Source organism: Mirounga leonina, unplaced genomic scaffold (assembly GCF_011800145.1).
Source record: "Mirounga leonina isolate KUSES-001 unplaced genomic scaffold, KU_Mleo_1.0 Mir_53, whole genome shotgun sequence".
NCBI classification, from domain to species: domain Eukaryota; kingdom Metazoa; phylum Chordata; class Mammalia; order Carnivora; family Phocidae; genus Mirounga; species Mirounga leonina.
The window spans coordinates 22,590,492-22,607,729 of record NW_023270807.1 but is presented as its reverse complement, the minus strand read 5'-3'; the positions used below and the strand labels follow the sequence as shown (position 1 = coordinate 22,607,729).

The 17,238-nt window shown below is 37.4% G+C and overlaps 1 protein-coding gene across 3 annotated transcripts in view; it reads right to left on the bottom strand.

Annotated features, from left to right (window-relative positions):
• Nucleotides 1-17,238, bottom strand: part of ZNF451 (zinc finger protein 451) — a 97,502-nt gene that overhangs the window by 53,260 nt on the left and 27,004 nt on the right. For all 3 annotated transcript variants that reach the window (XM_034991312.1, XM_034991311.1, XM_034991313.1), the window contains exons 4-5: nt 9,551-9,676; nt 5,050-5,161 (exon numbers count right to left, since the gene is read on the bottom strand). In XM_034991312.1, coding sequence (XP_034847203.1) covers nt 5,050-5,161; nt 9,551-9,676 — 238 coding nt within the window. The remainder of the gene's footprint in view (nt 1-5,049; nt 5,162-9,550; nt 9,677-17,238) is intronic.

The following is a 17,238-nucleotide window of genomic DNA, read 5'->3' as shown; positions in this document are numbered from 1 at the left end:
CCTGAGCCGAAGGCAGTCGCTTAACCAACTGAGCCACCCAGGCGCCCAAGATTTTATTTTTAAAGTAATCTCTACACTCAATATGGGGCTCGAACTCACAGCCCCAAGATCAAGAGTTGCATGTTCTACCTACTGAGCCAGCCAGGAGCTCCTTTCTTTCTTTCTTTTTTTTTTTTTAAATAGGTGAGGAGACGGGATGCCTGGGTGGCTCAGTTGGTTAAGCGTCTACTTTCGGCTCAGGTTATGGTCCCAGGGTCCTGGGATCAAGTCCCGTACCTTGCTCCTTATTCAGTGGGAAGCCTGCTTCTCCCTATGCCTGCTGCTCCCCCTGCTTGTGCTCGCTCTCTCTCTGAGAAATAAAATCTTAAAAAAAAAAAAAAAATAGGTGATGTGGATTAAGTTTATTTAATTAATTTTTTTTTAAGTAACCTCTACACCCAATGTGGGGCTTGAACTCATAGCCCTGAGATCAAGAGTCACACACTCTACCTACAGAGCCAGCCAGGTGCCCTGAAAGCTGTTAACATCTTTAACATTCTCTTGAGGAAAAAAAATGTGTTTAAGTTCAACAGCCAACAAATGTCAAAGATCAAATACTGATTAGAAAATCAGTTGCTCTACAGAACCACTACCTTCCATTTCATTTATATAAAGTGGCAAAGATCTCATTCTTTTTTCTCTTTTATCTATCTTAAACATATTAGAAAGTTTAGCTATATCATAAAGGACCTGAGTTCTCTGAAAATTATGTTAAAGAATGCAACTGGGAGAGTGGGGAAGAGTGGAGAGTTCAGGGAGGCAAGGGGAATAAGAGTGGTACTTTCTGGGGAAGCCAGGTGTTGATTAGTTCCAACGTGGATATCAAGTAATGCAGGTCTCATCAATAAATTCACAGAACACAAACCAGAGATTTACTTGTTATTATCTTTCTCTTTTCTATTTATTCTATTTTATCCCTTTTCTTTTTCTCCTTTCAAAGTTTGTCCATCATTACTTTCTCTTTTTTTTCTTTTTCCTTTCTCCTTTCTCTTGGTTAAAAAAGTAAACTCTGCACCTACCATAGGGCTGTACAACCCTAAGATCAAGAGTCACATGCTCTACGGAATGAGCCAGCCAGGCACTCCTTTCACTAGTTTTTCTTAATCTCCCTTTATCCTGGTCCATTCTTCATTCCTTTTCTTTCTTTATAGTTTTCATCTTACAGTCACACACTCTTATAGACTAATACCCCCGGCCAATTTTGTTCCAGGGAAATTCCCAATGCATGATATATGATGGAAAATTTAGAGTTACATTATATAAACCATGAAATGTAAAACTGGTAGGATTCTGACCATATATCAGGCAGTTATATATAGATGATTTGATTATGGACTCCCTTGTATTATTATCTCTTGTGGTTTGTTTCAATGCCTTGAATATTTCATACAACAGAAAACTGGGTATTTATCTTTATGGCAGTTTCTACAAAGCCCCTAAGGATTTAAATAGAATGGATTATTCTTTTATCATCACCTAATTTTAAGATCTTCAAATGATTATTATATAAATTTAAGGTTTCAATTGTTTTCCTGCCGTTTTGAGTCCTTATGGGGGGGAGGGGGAAGGCCTCCATTAAAAGCTGCCAAAATGCTTATAAATGTGTTCTGTCAACAAACAATGAATAGTATAGCATTAATCATATTTTAATCTTAAAGAGGCATTAAATGACAATACACTTTTTTATCCTTAATTTTTTTATGTAGTCAGAATTATGACAATATTTATTGTCCATCCACATTCTAAATATTGCCAGTTAAGACCTTTATTTAGGGGCGCCTGGGTGGGCTCAGTCGTTAAGTGTCTGCCTTCGGCTCGGGTCATGGTTCCAGATCCTGGGATCGAGCCCCGCATCGGGCGCCCTGCTCAGTGGGAAGCCTGCTTCTCCCTCTCCCACTCCCCCTGCTTGTGTTCCCTCTCTCGCTGTGTCTCTCTCTGTCAAATAAATAAATAAAATCTTAAAAAAAAAAAAAAAAAAGACCTTTATTTAGCCAAATAGAGGCTCTGGATTAAAATCAATTTGGAGAAAACAATCAATTGAAAGAAAATAAGCTTTGCCCATGGAAAGGCAAAATACAGAAATTTAAATAGCTTTTTTCTTTAAATAGAATAGTACTGTTTTTAAGTTACTAAGTATTCAAATGTATGCAAACTGGCCTAATTATAAAAGTCTATAAAAGATGAATTTCAGTAGAGTAATTATAAATAAAGTGCTTCTAATCAAAGAGCTGAATTACAATAGCTGGATACTTTGGAATAGATTAAACAAGTCCCTTAATGCTACTCAGAAGTAGAACCTCACTTTTTACAATTAAAGAGAACAATGACTCATTTCTGTTTCCCCAGCTATACCCTATTCAAACATCTCAGCACTCTCCAAAGCTAATTTATGGAATAGCACCAGATCAAATACAGCCCAATGCTAAAAAGCAGCTGTCCTAGCAATAGATCCTAAACTTCAGTGTTATAGTGTTGTTGCAGGGAGCAAGCAAAAAAATAAAACAACCACATAAAAAGAGCATAACTAAAGACCTTAACTCAAGCTTATCAGCCACCAATGAATCAGGTGTGTCCTGAAGATACAGAAAATACCAAGTTCTGTCAAGAATCATAAAGATAGGGGCACCTGGGTGGCTCAGTTGGTTAAGCATCTGCCCTCAGCTCAGTTCATGATATCAGAGTCCTGGGATTGAGCCCTGCATGGCGCTCCCTGCTCAGCAGGGAGTCTGCTTCTCCCTCTGTGCTCTTGCCCTCTCTCTCAAATAAATAAAATCTTTAAAAAGAATCATAAAGACACAGCTAAATGAGTCATTTGTTCTGACTTGACCAGACAAATCATAAACAGATACTCATGAATTCATTTTACAGTGAATTAAAATATTCTGCCAATCTGGAGGCCAGGGATCAGACCTAAAGGGTCTACACAGGACTTCAAGGTGTTATGAGATAAACTACTTTTAGAAGAGATCTTAGGAGATCATAAAGCCTTATAGTTCTACTTCACTTTCCTATCAAAATTACCTAGGAATCTTCCCCAAACTACAGATACCATAGCATTATCTCTGGAGATGAGCCCCAGGTATATATTTAAAAGCTCCCAGGTGATTCTGATATAGCTGAATTAAGTCATTAACTTCTACTGAGAACAGAAGCCATCTCAAGAGGGATTTTTTTTTTTTTAAATATGAGCCTTAACAAGAACACCCGAAGAGGCAAAACCATTTACCATAATTTCTAAGTATCTTTTGCTAAAGTAGATCTCGAATGCCAAGCAGCTCTTTTTTTTTTTTTTTTAAAGATTTTATTTATTTATTTGAGAGAGAGAGACAGTGAGAGAGGGAACACAAGCAGGGGGAGTGGGAGAGGGAGAAGCAGGCTTCTCGCGGAACAGGGAGCCCGATGCGGGGCTCGATCCCAGGACCCTGGGATCATGACCTGAGCCGAAGGCAGCCGCTTAATGACTGAGCCACCCAGGTGCCCCGCCAAGCAGCTCTTTTATTTAGTTGAATGACAGTCACATTTGGAACCCAAGTTCTACTAGGCTTCTTTTCTGTGTTCATATGCAAATGTTTATAGCCTACCTTGGATAATATTCAAACAACACTGAGTATCTCTAAGCTGAGCACTTTTCTTAGGTACGCACACAAAAAAGGATTAATAAACCTTGGTCTCTGTCCCCACAGAGGATGGCGTCTGATGGAAGAGACAGGCATACAAACCTCTTAATCCAACGTAACAGGGGAAAAACTGTGTCAGAGAACTTTGGAATTATCAGTGGTAATTTGATTCAAAGAAAAGCCCTGTGAAAACTTTATTTATATTTAAAGATTTAAATCTTTATATTTGAAATTTATATTTAAAGATTATTCATTTGAGAGAGAGAGAGAATGCGAGTAGGGGGGAGGGGCAGAGGGAGAGAGAATCCTCAAGCAGACTTCCCGTTGAGCATGGAGCCTGATGCAGAGCTCGATCTCAGAACCCCAAGACCATGACCTGAACCAAAATCAAGAGTCAGATGCTTTAACCGACTGAGCCACCCAGGTGCCCCTGAAAACTAGCTTTAGAACAACAAGGTATCTAGGTTCAAATTGAGCAATGCATGCACAGATACTTCTCATGACTTTTTGCAATTAAATGTTCTGCTGTATTAAATCCACAGCTAAGGTTTCTTGGATATCCCAAGCCTTTTAAACGCTCAGTGTTTATTCTACAAACAGGCTAGAAAAGTTGCCGTGGTAGAAGTGAAAACAAACAAACAAAAAACAAAACAAAACAAAAACAACTCCACCAAATTATCTGGTGGGGGGAAAGTGTTCCATAGTGACTCTTTTGGGAATCTCAGGTCTGCAGAATTAGTGAAGAAGCTACCCAATGCTTTAGATGCCTCCCATGTGGACATGTCCTTATAAAATATCTACACAGGCTGTACTAATGAATGAATAAGTAAACACTAATCCTTTAGATCTCAGCTTAAATTCTATTTCATTAAAGAAGTTTTCCTGACTTCAAATAACCTATCAAAACCCCTCCCATAGACACATGCACTATTTCACATAACTATGAAATAACATGAATAAATAAATGAGCAATATCTAATGAGGTCAAGGATGACCTATTATATTCAAACCTACTTCTGTCAATGTTGGAAGACAACTGATAAAGTAAACCATTATTAAGTATCACTGAAACTGGGCATCTGGGTGGCTCAGTTGGTTGAGCGACTGCCTTCGGCTCAGGTCATGATCCTGGAGTCCCGGGATCGAGTCCCACATCGGGCTCCCTGCTCAGCAGGGAGTCTGCTTCTCCCTCTGACCCTCCCCCCTCTCATGTGCTCTCTCTCTCTCTCTCATTCTCTCTCAAATAAATCAATCTTTAAAAAAAAAAGTATCACTGAAACTAAATTTCAATACTTTATATACTTATTAGCAACTGAGTAATACAGATATAACCCCTTAAAGCTTTAGGGAAGCTCAGTAACCTCGGTGTTCCACTCTGATTTCTAAAGAGTACCTGGCATTTTTAGCCACTGGTCCACACACAGTCTTGCTGCTTCTGTATCAGAATGTCCTCGAATAAATTCCAATTCTTGTAACCCGTGAGCATGCTGAAAATCGATTTTTTCCTAAAGGTATTAAGAAAATCAATTAACCTATAATTACTAATCTGATTTCCTTGAGAAAAGGATTTTAACACATCAGTGATCAGAAAATATTGATTATCCTTTATCCCTGTAACTCCACATCTAGACATCTATCCCAAAAAGATAAGTGAAAATAAAGGTTCATGCTCTGAAATGTTGATCCCAATGTCATTTATATTTGCATAAAGTTTGCTATAACCTACATCTCCAACAATAGGGTACTGTTTAATTATGGTATATACATTTCATGAAAGTCAATTAGAAACACTAACCAAACTTTCAGTGAAGCAGAAATATATTTTTTATATCAAGCAGGTCACCAAATAGTATTAAATAAATGAGACCAAATATAAATAAAGATTAATTTCAAGCTATATGTAACTGTATCTGCAGAGGAGGAACAAAGGTTGAAAATATATAAAACGTCACTATCTCTGGGAATGGAAATATGAATGATTATTTTCATTTTTAAACTTTTATACATTCTTTTCAAAGTTTCCACATACAGCCTGAAGTATACAGAAACCTATTAAATATTTGTTCAGTGAATAGTATTAATAAGAGCTGATTTCATTAGCTTAGCATGTGCCAGTATAAAGCATTTATCACCATCTAGATCTAGGGTTGGCAAACTTCTTCCATAAAGGGCCAGACAGTAAATACTTTAGGTTTTGCAGCTCAACTCTGCATGAAAGCAGCCATAGATAACAGGTAAACAAATGGGCACTGCTATGTTCCAATAAAATTTTATTTACAAAAACAGGCAGTAGGCCAGTGCCAACCATGAAACTAGACTTACGGTTTAGACTGTTAAAGTCTCTAAGTCCTCCTATATATTATTTATAAATCTATTTGCATAATCTCTAATCATGCTGTATCTAACAATACTTATTCACCACTTACCACATGCCAGGCATGATTCTAAAAGCATAATAGATTTCATTCTCACAATAACTCGGTGAAATAGGTACTATTATTGTTTGCATTTTAGGATGGAAAAACTGAGGTACAGAAGGGTCAATAAATTGCCTAAGGATAAATAACAATGCCAGATTTAGACTCTCACAATTTGATTCTAGAATCCATGCTCTTAACCAGTACACCATATTGCATCTCAACAAGGTTTTGTTCTTAAGAAGAAATCACAGTCACAAATGCTAGATTTGTAAGATATAGGCCAGAATAATGAATGGCCTAGTAAGCAATGCAACAGGATACTTTATCAGAAATGGCAAGGAGGGGAACAGGGAGATTCAAGATTTCAATCGGAAATAAATCTTCTACACAACGTTGTTCAAACTACAGCCATAGAATACTAATTTTCAAAAATGTTAACAAGCATTAAAAAAATTCTCTATAACCAAATTAAATATATAAACACCGATTTTAATACAAAATTTAAAAAGTTCCTTTAGGGCAGGACTTCCAAAGCCTTGAAGTGTTAATGTGCATGTAATATGCAGTATCTCAACAAATACTTTTTTTTTCAAAGCGCATCCTATAGTAGTGTTCCAAATAACATGTTTGGAGAACAAAACTAGTTTATCCAAAGAAAGCAATATGACAAGTCTCTGGCAGACTCCAAAGACATTTTCTAATGTACAAAATTAAACCACTTATCAAAGCTCCTTAAAAAATCTATCACAAAACTCTTAATATAAATAAGATCAAATACTACTAGATGCCAGCTAATAGCCATTTATTTTAAAGGACTGCCAAAAATTAAAAATGTTCTCTGCCATTTTTTACAACAGAATTTGAACTCTGTGGCCATACACAGTCAATGCTCAAAAAACATTTATTGGCTTAAGTCATCCTCTAATTAGCCACACTTTTCCTTTGTTACAAAGCTTCTTCCACAAACCTGAGGGTTATATCCCTTCTGGCAAGTCATCTTAACTCCTAGAGTATCAATGAGCAAAGCTGGTAGCTGTTCAACTAGTCAAGACAACATTATCTCGTGAAAGTCATTTATCCAGTGAAGAGGGTTTTTGTTCTTGTTTGTTTGTTTGTTTGAATTTTAAATACGCACCATACCCAACATGGGGCTTGAACTCATGACCCTGAGATCAAGAGTTGCATGCTCTACTGATTAAGCCAGCCAGATGCCCCATATCCAGTGAAGATTTTAATGAATTTTCTTTCTTTCTTTAAAACCACTCCATCACAAAAGATAAAAAATTCACTGTAATAGTAATACATCAATAATTCACAAAGGCCTAAGAACAGTTGGAAGTTATTTTCTACTACTATCTAGTTTTAGTGAGAGTTATCAGCCACTAGAATTCCTCAAGAATCATTTTTATTTTAGTTTGATTATCTTCCTTTCTGGATAGTTCCGTTTTTCTTTCCTGTCATCGAGTTTTAAAAAACAAGTTATCCATACAGGAAACCAAATTTTAAAAAATCATAAATGAATAGCAAGCAATGAACTAAGATATCTGTTAGTTGGTTTTTCCCTTAGAAAAGAATGAAATCTAAATATATATTTATTCTTTAAAATTGGTTAAACAAGAATTTCAGAATTTCAGAAAACTTTCTTCAATGCTGAGATAAAGTCTTTAACAGAATGAATGAGGGGCGCCTGGGTGGCTCAGTCGTTAAGCATCTGACTTCGGCTCAGGTCATGATCCCAGGGTCCTGGGATAGAGCCCCACATTGGGCTCCCTGCTCAGCGGGAAACCTGCTTCTCCGTCTCCCACTCCCCACTGCTTGTGTTCCCTCTCTTGCTGTCTCTCTGTCAAATAAATAAATAAATAAAACTTAAAAAAAAAAAAAAAAAAAGAATGAACACTTAACATGAGTGGAAGCTGAAACTACCCTTGAGAAAAGCCTCAGTTACCATAGTGCCTGTAAGATTCTGAACTCATTACACTTTATTATCTATGTGGGAACACTTCCTGGAAAAAGAAGCTAGCATCATTCAGGAAATATGTGGAAAAGGACAGCTTGCAAATCATCCCTCTGTCAAAGAGATTTTCCCCATAAACAATACACTTAACAGTTTTGGGAAAGAATCTTCATTAAAATTGAATAGTATTTCTGCCAGGAGAGAAACAAACCTATTTTTTATATCTCTATGCATTAAGCATTTTACTTACTTATGTATGTATGTATTTAGTTATTTATTTGCAGTAAGCATTTGAAACATACAGCTAGAATACTATGCTCTAATTTAATTGGTATTACATTATAAAGTCTCCAAACAAATCTACTTCTAAATGTAAAGAATATTAATTTATTCTATACCAGATTAGGAGATACTAAACAGAGGCTATAGAAATATATAAATTCCTCTATGATAACCAATGGACAAGGAATCAAAACACAGATCTTAAAATTAAAAAACCATAGTGCTTATCTTAACTTGGAAGATCATCTCCAACTCCATCCCTTTACAGATTAAATAAAGCCCAAAGTCTGCAAAAGCTAAGTGACCTGCTGGAATCCAAACAGCTGCTGGCAGAGCCATGATTTCAATTTCCCTTTTATTTTTTTTTTTCAAGTAAGCTTTACACCCAATGTTGGGCTTGAACTCAGGACCCTAAGATCAACAGTGGCATGCTCTACTGACTGAGCCAGACAGGCACCCCTCAATTTCCATTTTTAAACTCCTAGGATGAAGCTTTATTTACCCAATTCATCAACTTTCTACTCCTAATAAACATCTGTCAGTACTGAGGGATTTTTTTTATTCAAAAAAAATTTTTTAAGTAAACTCTACTCCCAATGTGGGGCTTGAATTCATGACCTCCAGGTCAAGAGACACATGCCCCACCTACTGAGCCAGCCAGGTGCCCCAGTATTGAGAGAATCTTTAGGTAATTCATCCGGGGCCTTCTAAAGCAAGTGAAGAAAAAGATTTATATCATTAGAGATTCTAAATTAGGCTTCATTTTCCACATAGCAGCTCTTCTACAAACCTGATTAAAATTTCTTCCTTTTAGTAATAGCTTTAATCTGAACGGGCATGCTGAAGTTTGAGAAAGTGGTCTGATTCTATTTAGTAGAAAATAACCTTTTAACACCTTATGTCTACAAAAGCACCAATAAACTCTTTTTCACTCTTGTGATATAGAAACCAGAAACCCGTAATTGTTCACCTGCTATAAAGAAATCCCATGATTTTTAATTCCCCAAAATAAAGTCCACTCAATTCTATTTTTTCTCCTATATACATATATGATCAGAATCTATCAAACTAAAGACAGAGATAATGAAAGCTATCATGAAGTACTGAAGTGATGAGCTATGTAGAGTCCATGCTGAACTTGGATTCAGTTATACATTTTTTGAAGACAAATTTCTGTTACTGTTTTATTATAAACAATTCCATGATTTGGTAAAACACCAATTAAAATAGTCACATACCCTGAATGCTCTATTCTTCTCTTCCTTCTGCTGTTTCTCCACTTCAACATGGCGGGCTAGACGAGCCAGAGTTAAAGCAACTTTATCCTTCTGATGGTCAATATAGTCTTTATGCTTAACATTATCCTATAATTGAAAAAACAATTTTCATTTCTTTTAAATAACAAAATTAGCTTTGGGATAATGATTTCATTTACTAAAGAGTTATTGTGCTAAAGAACCATTTACTTTTTTTTTTTAAGTTTACTTACTTAAGTAACCTCTACCCCCAACGTGTGGCTCAAAATCAGGACCCTGCGATCAAGAGTCACATGCTCTTCCGATTAAGCCAGCCAGGTGTGCCAGGAACCATTTATTTTTATCATCAGCAAATTTCTAAGAAGGTGTCTTATATATTTTATACTTTATATGGTATTTTGTAGGTCAGCCAATTTTCCACCAGCATCTGTGGTTTTCAAAATGTTAGATACACTAACTGCTAAGACAATTTATCATCTTTATTTACTTTATAATCATCTGGATACTGAAGGGTTTGGTGTTGCTTTGCTCTGAGTCTATAAGGTAATGCCATTAAGCCATTAGTCCCTCCCTAAAAGGTCTAACAGTACAAACATCCTTGGTTCTGGTTTTTCAGTAATGCCAGAACAATATTTATTTAAGAGAAAATGATGTAAAGAAATAGATCTAACTTCCAGTTTCTGGTCCAGCATCTCTCCTCTCTATCCTGACAAGTAAAAAGCTGAACAAACCAAGAAGTCAACAGCTCTTCTTAGATCTCTTTCTTAGACCGGAAAAGTGAGGTTACGGTGTGAACCGGTGCTCCAAAAAAGAGAGACAGAGGATCACAAGTTAATGGAGCAGAAACCCATGAGTGGAAACCTCAGCAGAAGCCAGTACTGAGGAAAAACCTGAACTATAACTGATGAATTGCTGGACACTCAATGGGGTAAGTCTAAGAGTTAAAAACCACAAGATGACCCAATCACGGAGAGCCCTCACACTTCTGTGAGTTTATCTCCCAGAGTTCCACCAGGTTCTCACAGTAAAAACTGGAGAAACATCCCCTTACGCTTCCAGCCGGGGGAGAGGAAAAGTAAGCATTTTTAAATATGCCAGAGCATTCTGTTCTTCTTAACAAGACATGCCCTCAACAAAAACTATTTTACCAGAACGCACCCTGGTTGTAGGAATTTTATTGGAGCCTAACTAACCTGGGAGAATGGAAATACACAATTCCAGGCCACTCTAGCCATCCTTCCCGCTTAAAAGAAGGGATTGAGAATCAGTGCTGAAGGTCACAGTCCAGGGGCATAAGCTCAACAAGACTGAGGCTTAATCACAGGACTACAGAGTGCTACCACTTCCCTGTACCTTACCACTACTTTGTAAAGGCCCATTTACCACAGCCCCTTTTACCTAATACATCATGTCTACCTTTCAACCAAAACATACAAGGAATACTAAAAGGCAGAAAAACACAGTTTGAAGAGTCAGAGCAAGCATAAAAAGGCAGACATGACAGGGATGTTGGAATGATCAAGATAAGGAATTCAAAACAACTGATTAATGTGCTAAGGGCTCTAATGGAAAAAGTAGACAACATAAAAAAACAGATGTGTAATATAAGTAAGAGAGATAGAAATCCAAAGAAAGAACCAAAAAGAAATGCTAGAGATCAAAAACACTGTAATAGAAATTAGGAATGCCTGTGATAGCCCCATTAGTAGACTGCACATTGCTGAAGAAACAATCTCTGTGCTTGAGAGTATGTCAACAGAAACTTCCCAAACTGAAAAACAAAACAAAAAAGGATTGAAAAAACACAAAATGGAATATCTAGGAACTGTTACAAAAAATGTTATATATGCATAATGAAAATACCAGGAGAAAGAGAGAAAGTAACAGAATATTTGAAGCAATAATGGCTGAGAATTTCCCCCAATCAATGTTAGACACCAAAACGCAAATCAAGGAAGAAATAAAACCCTTTTTGTTCACAGACGACATGATCTTTCTAAGAAAACAACATGCAAATAAACAGTAGTTAGGGGTGAAATAACCTATGTAATTAGATATTTATAGCAGCTTTATTCATAATGGCCAAAACTTGGAAGCAACCAAGATGATTTTTAGTAGATGAATGGATAAATTGTGGTACATCAGATGATGGAATATTATCCAGTGCTAAAAAGAAATGAGCCATCAATGGGCACCCGGGTGGCTCAGCTGGTTAAGCGTCCGACTCCTAATTCTGGCTCAGGTCATAATCTCAGGGTTGTGAAATCCAGCCCAGCCTTGGGCTCCGTGCTGGGCGTGGAGCCTGCTTAAGATTCTCTCTCCCTCTGCCCTTCTCCCTCCCACCACCACCCAAATGAGCCATCAAGCTATGAAAAGACACGGAGGAAACTTAAATACATATTACTAAATGAAAGAAGTCGATCTGAAAAGTCCACATACTACATGATTCCAACTATATGACATTCTGGAAAAGACAAAACTATGGTTACAGTAAAAAAGATCAGTGGTTGCCTAGGGTTGGGGGGAGGAAGGGATGAGTGGCAGAGTACAGAGGATTTTTAGTGCAGTAAAATTATTCTGTATGATATATGTCCACTATAAAGGTGGATACCTGGGGTGCCTGGGTGGCTCAGTTGGTTAAGCAAGTCAGGTCATGACTCCAGGGTCCTGGGATGGAGTCCCACATCAGGCTCCCTGCTCAACCGGGAGCCTGCTTCTTCCTCTGCCTCTGCCTGCCGCCCTGCCTACTTGTGCACTCTCTCTCTGTCAAATAAATAAATAAAATCTTTATTTATTTATTTATTTTTAAAGATTTTATTTATTTGACAGAGAGAGACACAGTGAGACAGGGAACACAAGCAGGGGGAGTGGGAGAGGGAGAAGCAGGCTTCCCACGGAGCAGGGAGCCTGATGTGGGGCTCGATCCCAGGACCCTGGGATCATGATCTGAGCCAAAGGCAGACGCTTAACGACTGAGCCACCCAGGTGCCCCATAAATAAATAAATAAAATCTTAAAAAAAAAAAAATCATCATACATTTGTCGAAACCCACATAATGTACAACACATCAACAGTGAACCCTTAGGGTGATAATGATGTATCACTGTAGGCTCATTGATTAAAACAAACATTACTTTGGGGGACGTTGATAAGGAAGGAAGCTATGCATGTGTAGAGGCAGGAGGTATACTGGAAATCTCTATACCTTCCTCTCAGTTTTAATGTAAACCTAAAACTTCTCTAAACAATAGTCTATTAAAACCTTTTTCAACTAGAAAGACTGGGTTACTACCTAAAATACACTCTTTAGGCAAATCAGTCATGCATGTACAACCCAAATTTTAACCTCAGTGGGACAGAATTGCATCAACCATGTCAAACAACAGGTGTGATTTTCCAAGTACACAAAAGTTACGCAGAAGTGAGTATATATATAAAAAGGCCAAAATGGTATTTTCAGTATGAGGCTACATCTTTGCAATAAGAAATACTCACAAAATTACTCTGGGTGCAAGTAGTTCCAACTCACTTTCCAACTACTTGGTCAGCCTACACCCTTGTACCAGAGGTTAATAGATGACATTCTCCTAACTTCAAAATATTCTTTTACAAGTCATAGGACAATGCAGCTTACTAGATATGAATCACAAAAAGCTATTTATCTGAGCTCCAATCCTTTAGTAAAGGTACACTTACCTGTCTTAAAAGCAAATTAAATGTACTCTTTGGGAAGACAAAAATATTATCTACTTCAAACGTTGATGCTACCTTGAGAAGAAAATTTAGAGTAGATCCTAAAAGAATCTTTTAATTTAAGGAAGTTAATAATATTTAAACATGGGCCTAGAGTATGTTATTTTTCCTGACACAGATACATTTTTTAGGTTTTTTTTTTTTTTATTAAAAGATTTTATTTATTTAATTGACAGAGAGAGACACAGCAAGAAAGGGAACACAAGCAGGGGGAGTGGGAGAGGGAGAAGCAGGCTTCCCATTGAGCAGGGAGGCAGATGCGGGGCTTGATGCCAGAACCCTGGGATCATGACCTGAGCCGAAGGCAGATGCTTAATGACTGAGCCACCCAGGTGCCCCCATTTTTAGGTTTTAAACTCTAGCAAAAGTCATGCTTGGTCATAATAACGCATGAGGTAGACAAAGGTATAAATTAGGGTTTACGTATAAAAATACATTGTTGGATCACAATATTCTGGGGATAGAAAGGTGGCCATGTTTTGGATTAACTAAAGTAATCCTAATCCAGGAAGAGCTACCTTTGAATTTATGGTTCCACTATCATTTTACTTTTTCCTAGGCCACCAATATTTTCTTTTTTTTATTTGACAGAGAGAGACACAGTGAGAGAGGGAACACAAGCAGGGGGAGTGGGAGAGGGAGAAGCAGACTCCCCGCTGAGCAGAGAGCCCAACGTGGGGCTCGATCCCAGGACTCTGGGATCATGACCTGAGCACGACTGAGCCACCCAGGCGCCCCTGAAATACTTCTGGAGTTACACTCATTCAGGAAGACTTTACATAATATTTATTCTTCTTAAAGTTTCCTTTAAAACACAATTAATGATTCTCTGCTTTACATTATAAATATACTCTGGACACAAAACTAAATGAAAACTAAAGTTTGAAACACAGATATTACATATATCCAAAGGGAAAAATTTTTAGTAATTCACTTGTCACAAAATTTAAGTATGAACCTTTTTTTTGGAAGATTTTATTGATTGGGGGGGGGAGAGGGAGTGAGTATGGGGGTAAGGGCAGAGGGAGAAGCAGACTCCCTGCTGAGCAGAGAGCCCGATGTGGGGCTAGATCCCAGAACCCTGGGATCATGACCTGAGCCAAAGGCAGACGCTTAACCGAATGAGCCACCCAGCTGTCCCTTAGATAAGAACTTTACTCCCTTCAAACTATACTCATAGACTTGGAAGATAAATTATTTAGCCCTTTAATCAACATGAAAACATTTGTTTAAATCTCTTCAACTTCATTCTAAAACTAATCTCTGGCCCTAGAACATTACTCTTTGGCGGTCAAATAAGCAAAACCTGTTGGTATTACTGTTTGCTAAAATTATTTTCCTCATATTTAGCTATCAGTAGCCTATGTTATCTTTTAATTAACTATCTGGTTATGTTAATAAAAAAGATTACTTCTGTGACTCCCAACTAATTCTGATCTATTTATCATCTTTCACAACTTTGAAGGGCTCAAAAGACCTAACAGCTCTGATACTGAATTCAAAAAGACATTTAAAATTGAGTTTGGTTTCCTTTTCTTCTTCCTCCATGGGGAAAGTTTCTATTTTCTTCTTAAAAACAAAAACGAAAATAAAACAGAACAAAAATCCTCTGGCTACCTATATGGAAAGCATATAATTAGAAAGACAATTTACTAGGAGTAGATAAAAAGGAATGAATGGTAGAGCTAGAGAAAGAATGAACTTCAACCTTGAAACGCCACCGTTTATGAGAAAAATGAAGTACTTAATATAAATGTTTTCTCCTAAAATGGGGAAAAATTATTATATGAGGCAGGGGATGATACTCATATGATTACTTTTCCATCACAACTTAGGTTTTGGAATCAAGGTTGCTGGTTAAAACCAGGTACAAGTAATGGGTTATTTATGAACACTCACTCTCTCCAGAAAGCTAAATCCCTTGGATTTCCACTGTTAGTGATCCAAGATGAGGGGAAGCCTCTAGATCTTACTAAATTATATACTTCTGTGGTTCTGAGAGAACATATACACATTGGAAAAACAGAGATCATGGATATTGAAATATATCCTAGGGATTTTACCTATTAGGTCACAGAAGGCCTTATTTTGCATAGAAGTGTAATAGGTAATTCAAGCAATCAGTATGTTCAGAAACAAATTTTAACTTATCAGAAGGCAAGGGGGAAAACATTCACTGCAGGCCACCTTGTTACTGATTCAACTGCAGAACCAAAGCTATACTATTATTTGTCAGGAATATGGGCAGAAAGTGAACTTGTTTCAGGCTAGATGAAAGTGTCTTAAATGTTTCCTGTAGAATTAAGATGAAAAGGGGACACCATAGTCTCAGGTTTGGGAGATTTCCACTATTCCATTAGTGTCAAAATACTGAACTGTAATTTAATATGAAATCACAAAATTCTAGGACTGTTCTTCTTAGATTTGCCAATCTTCCCCAAAGCCTGTTGTATTAATAAGCATTTAGGTCCTTAGAGCTTTTCTAAGGTCAGACTTTCAGACTGTAAATTCTCAAGCTAGAAATGGAATTGGCTCTCAATGTAAGAATGGTAAAAATAAAATGTTAGCAGCTATAGGATTTTCAGTCATTCTTCTTGAAACACATGCTGTGGTCACCCTGCATTAACTTCCATATTAGATACTATTGAAGAATACTATTGAGTCCACAGTGATAGCAAATGAGCTGCAAGAAAATGCTATTCACTCAGTTATTTTGGGGGAGAAGGATAGGAAAGTCTTAAGAAACATACTGGGGAGGGGAGAGTCTATTTGCCTCTAATTTTAGATCACTCCCTGCATCAATTTTTCTTCCATAACCTCTCCCCTCCCATTGGGGAAGTTGTGTGGGATCCTCACAGAATTAAGAAGAAAGTTGTGAAGTCAGAAAACATTAAAAGGCAAATTCTAATTCAGTAACTATGAAAAAATTTTAAAAAATAACGGTTTCAATTAAAAAAAATAATATGGTTAAAATAATACAGTCTGACACAAAAAAATCTGTGGATGATCAGGAGTTGGAAGGTTACAAAATGAGGGTCACATGGGGTACAGAAAGAAAAGCTGTTCCAGAACCTCAGAAGCCAGGCTAATATGGCCTCTATGATCCTGTCTGTGCTCACACCTTGGACATTATGACTTCTTACTTATATCCTCCAGTATATTCTTTACATTTTTTAAAAAAGTTTTTATTTATTTATCTGAGAGAGAGAAAAAGAGACAGAGAGTGGGAGCACAAGTAGAGAGGGAGAGGGAGAAGCAGACTCGCCACTGAGCAGGGAGCCCAATGTGGGGCTGGATCCCAGGACCCTGAGATCATGACCTGAGCCGAAGGCAGATGCTTAATGATTGAGCCACCCAAGCACCCCTATTCTTTACATTTTTTAAATCTAAAACTCGGGTTGTAGAAAGCAAATCTGGGCTGTGTCCTTCAAATGGCAGTCAGATTAAGAATACTGGTTAAATCTGAGTACACATATCCATGAAAGTTAAGCATGTACAGGCATACCTCATTTTATTGCAGATACTGCATTTTTTACAAATTGAAGGTCTGTGGCAACCCTGCACCCAGCAAGTCTGTTGGCACGATTTTTCCAACAGCATTTGCTCACTCAATGCCTGTGTCACATTTTGGTAATTAAGATATTTCAAAAGTTTTCATTATTGTATTTGTTTAACGATCAGTGATCTTTGATGTTAGTATTGTAATTGTTTTGGGGTGCCATGAACTGCACCCATGTAAGACTGCATAAACGTTGTGTGTGTTCTGATGGCTCCACTGACTCGCCATTCCCTTGTCTCACTCCCCTGCCTTAGGCCTCCCTATTTCCTGAGATATAAATATTGAAATTAGGGCAATCAATAACCTGATGATAGCCTCTAAGTGTTCAGGTAAAAGGAAGAGTTGCACACACATTTAT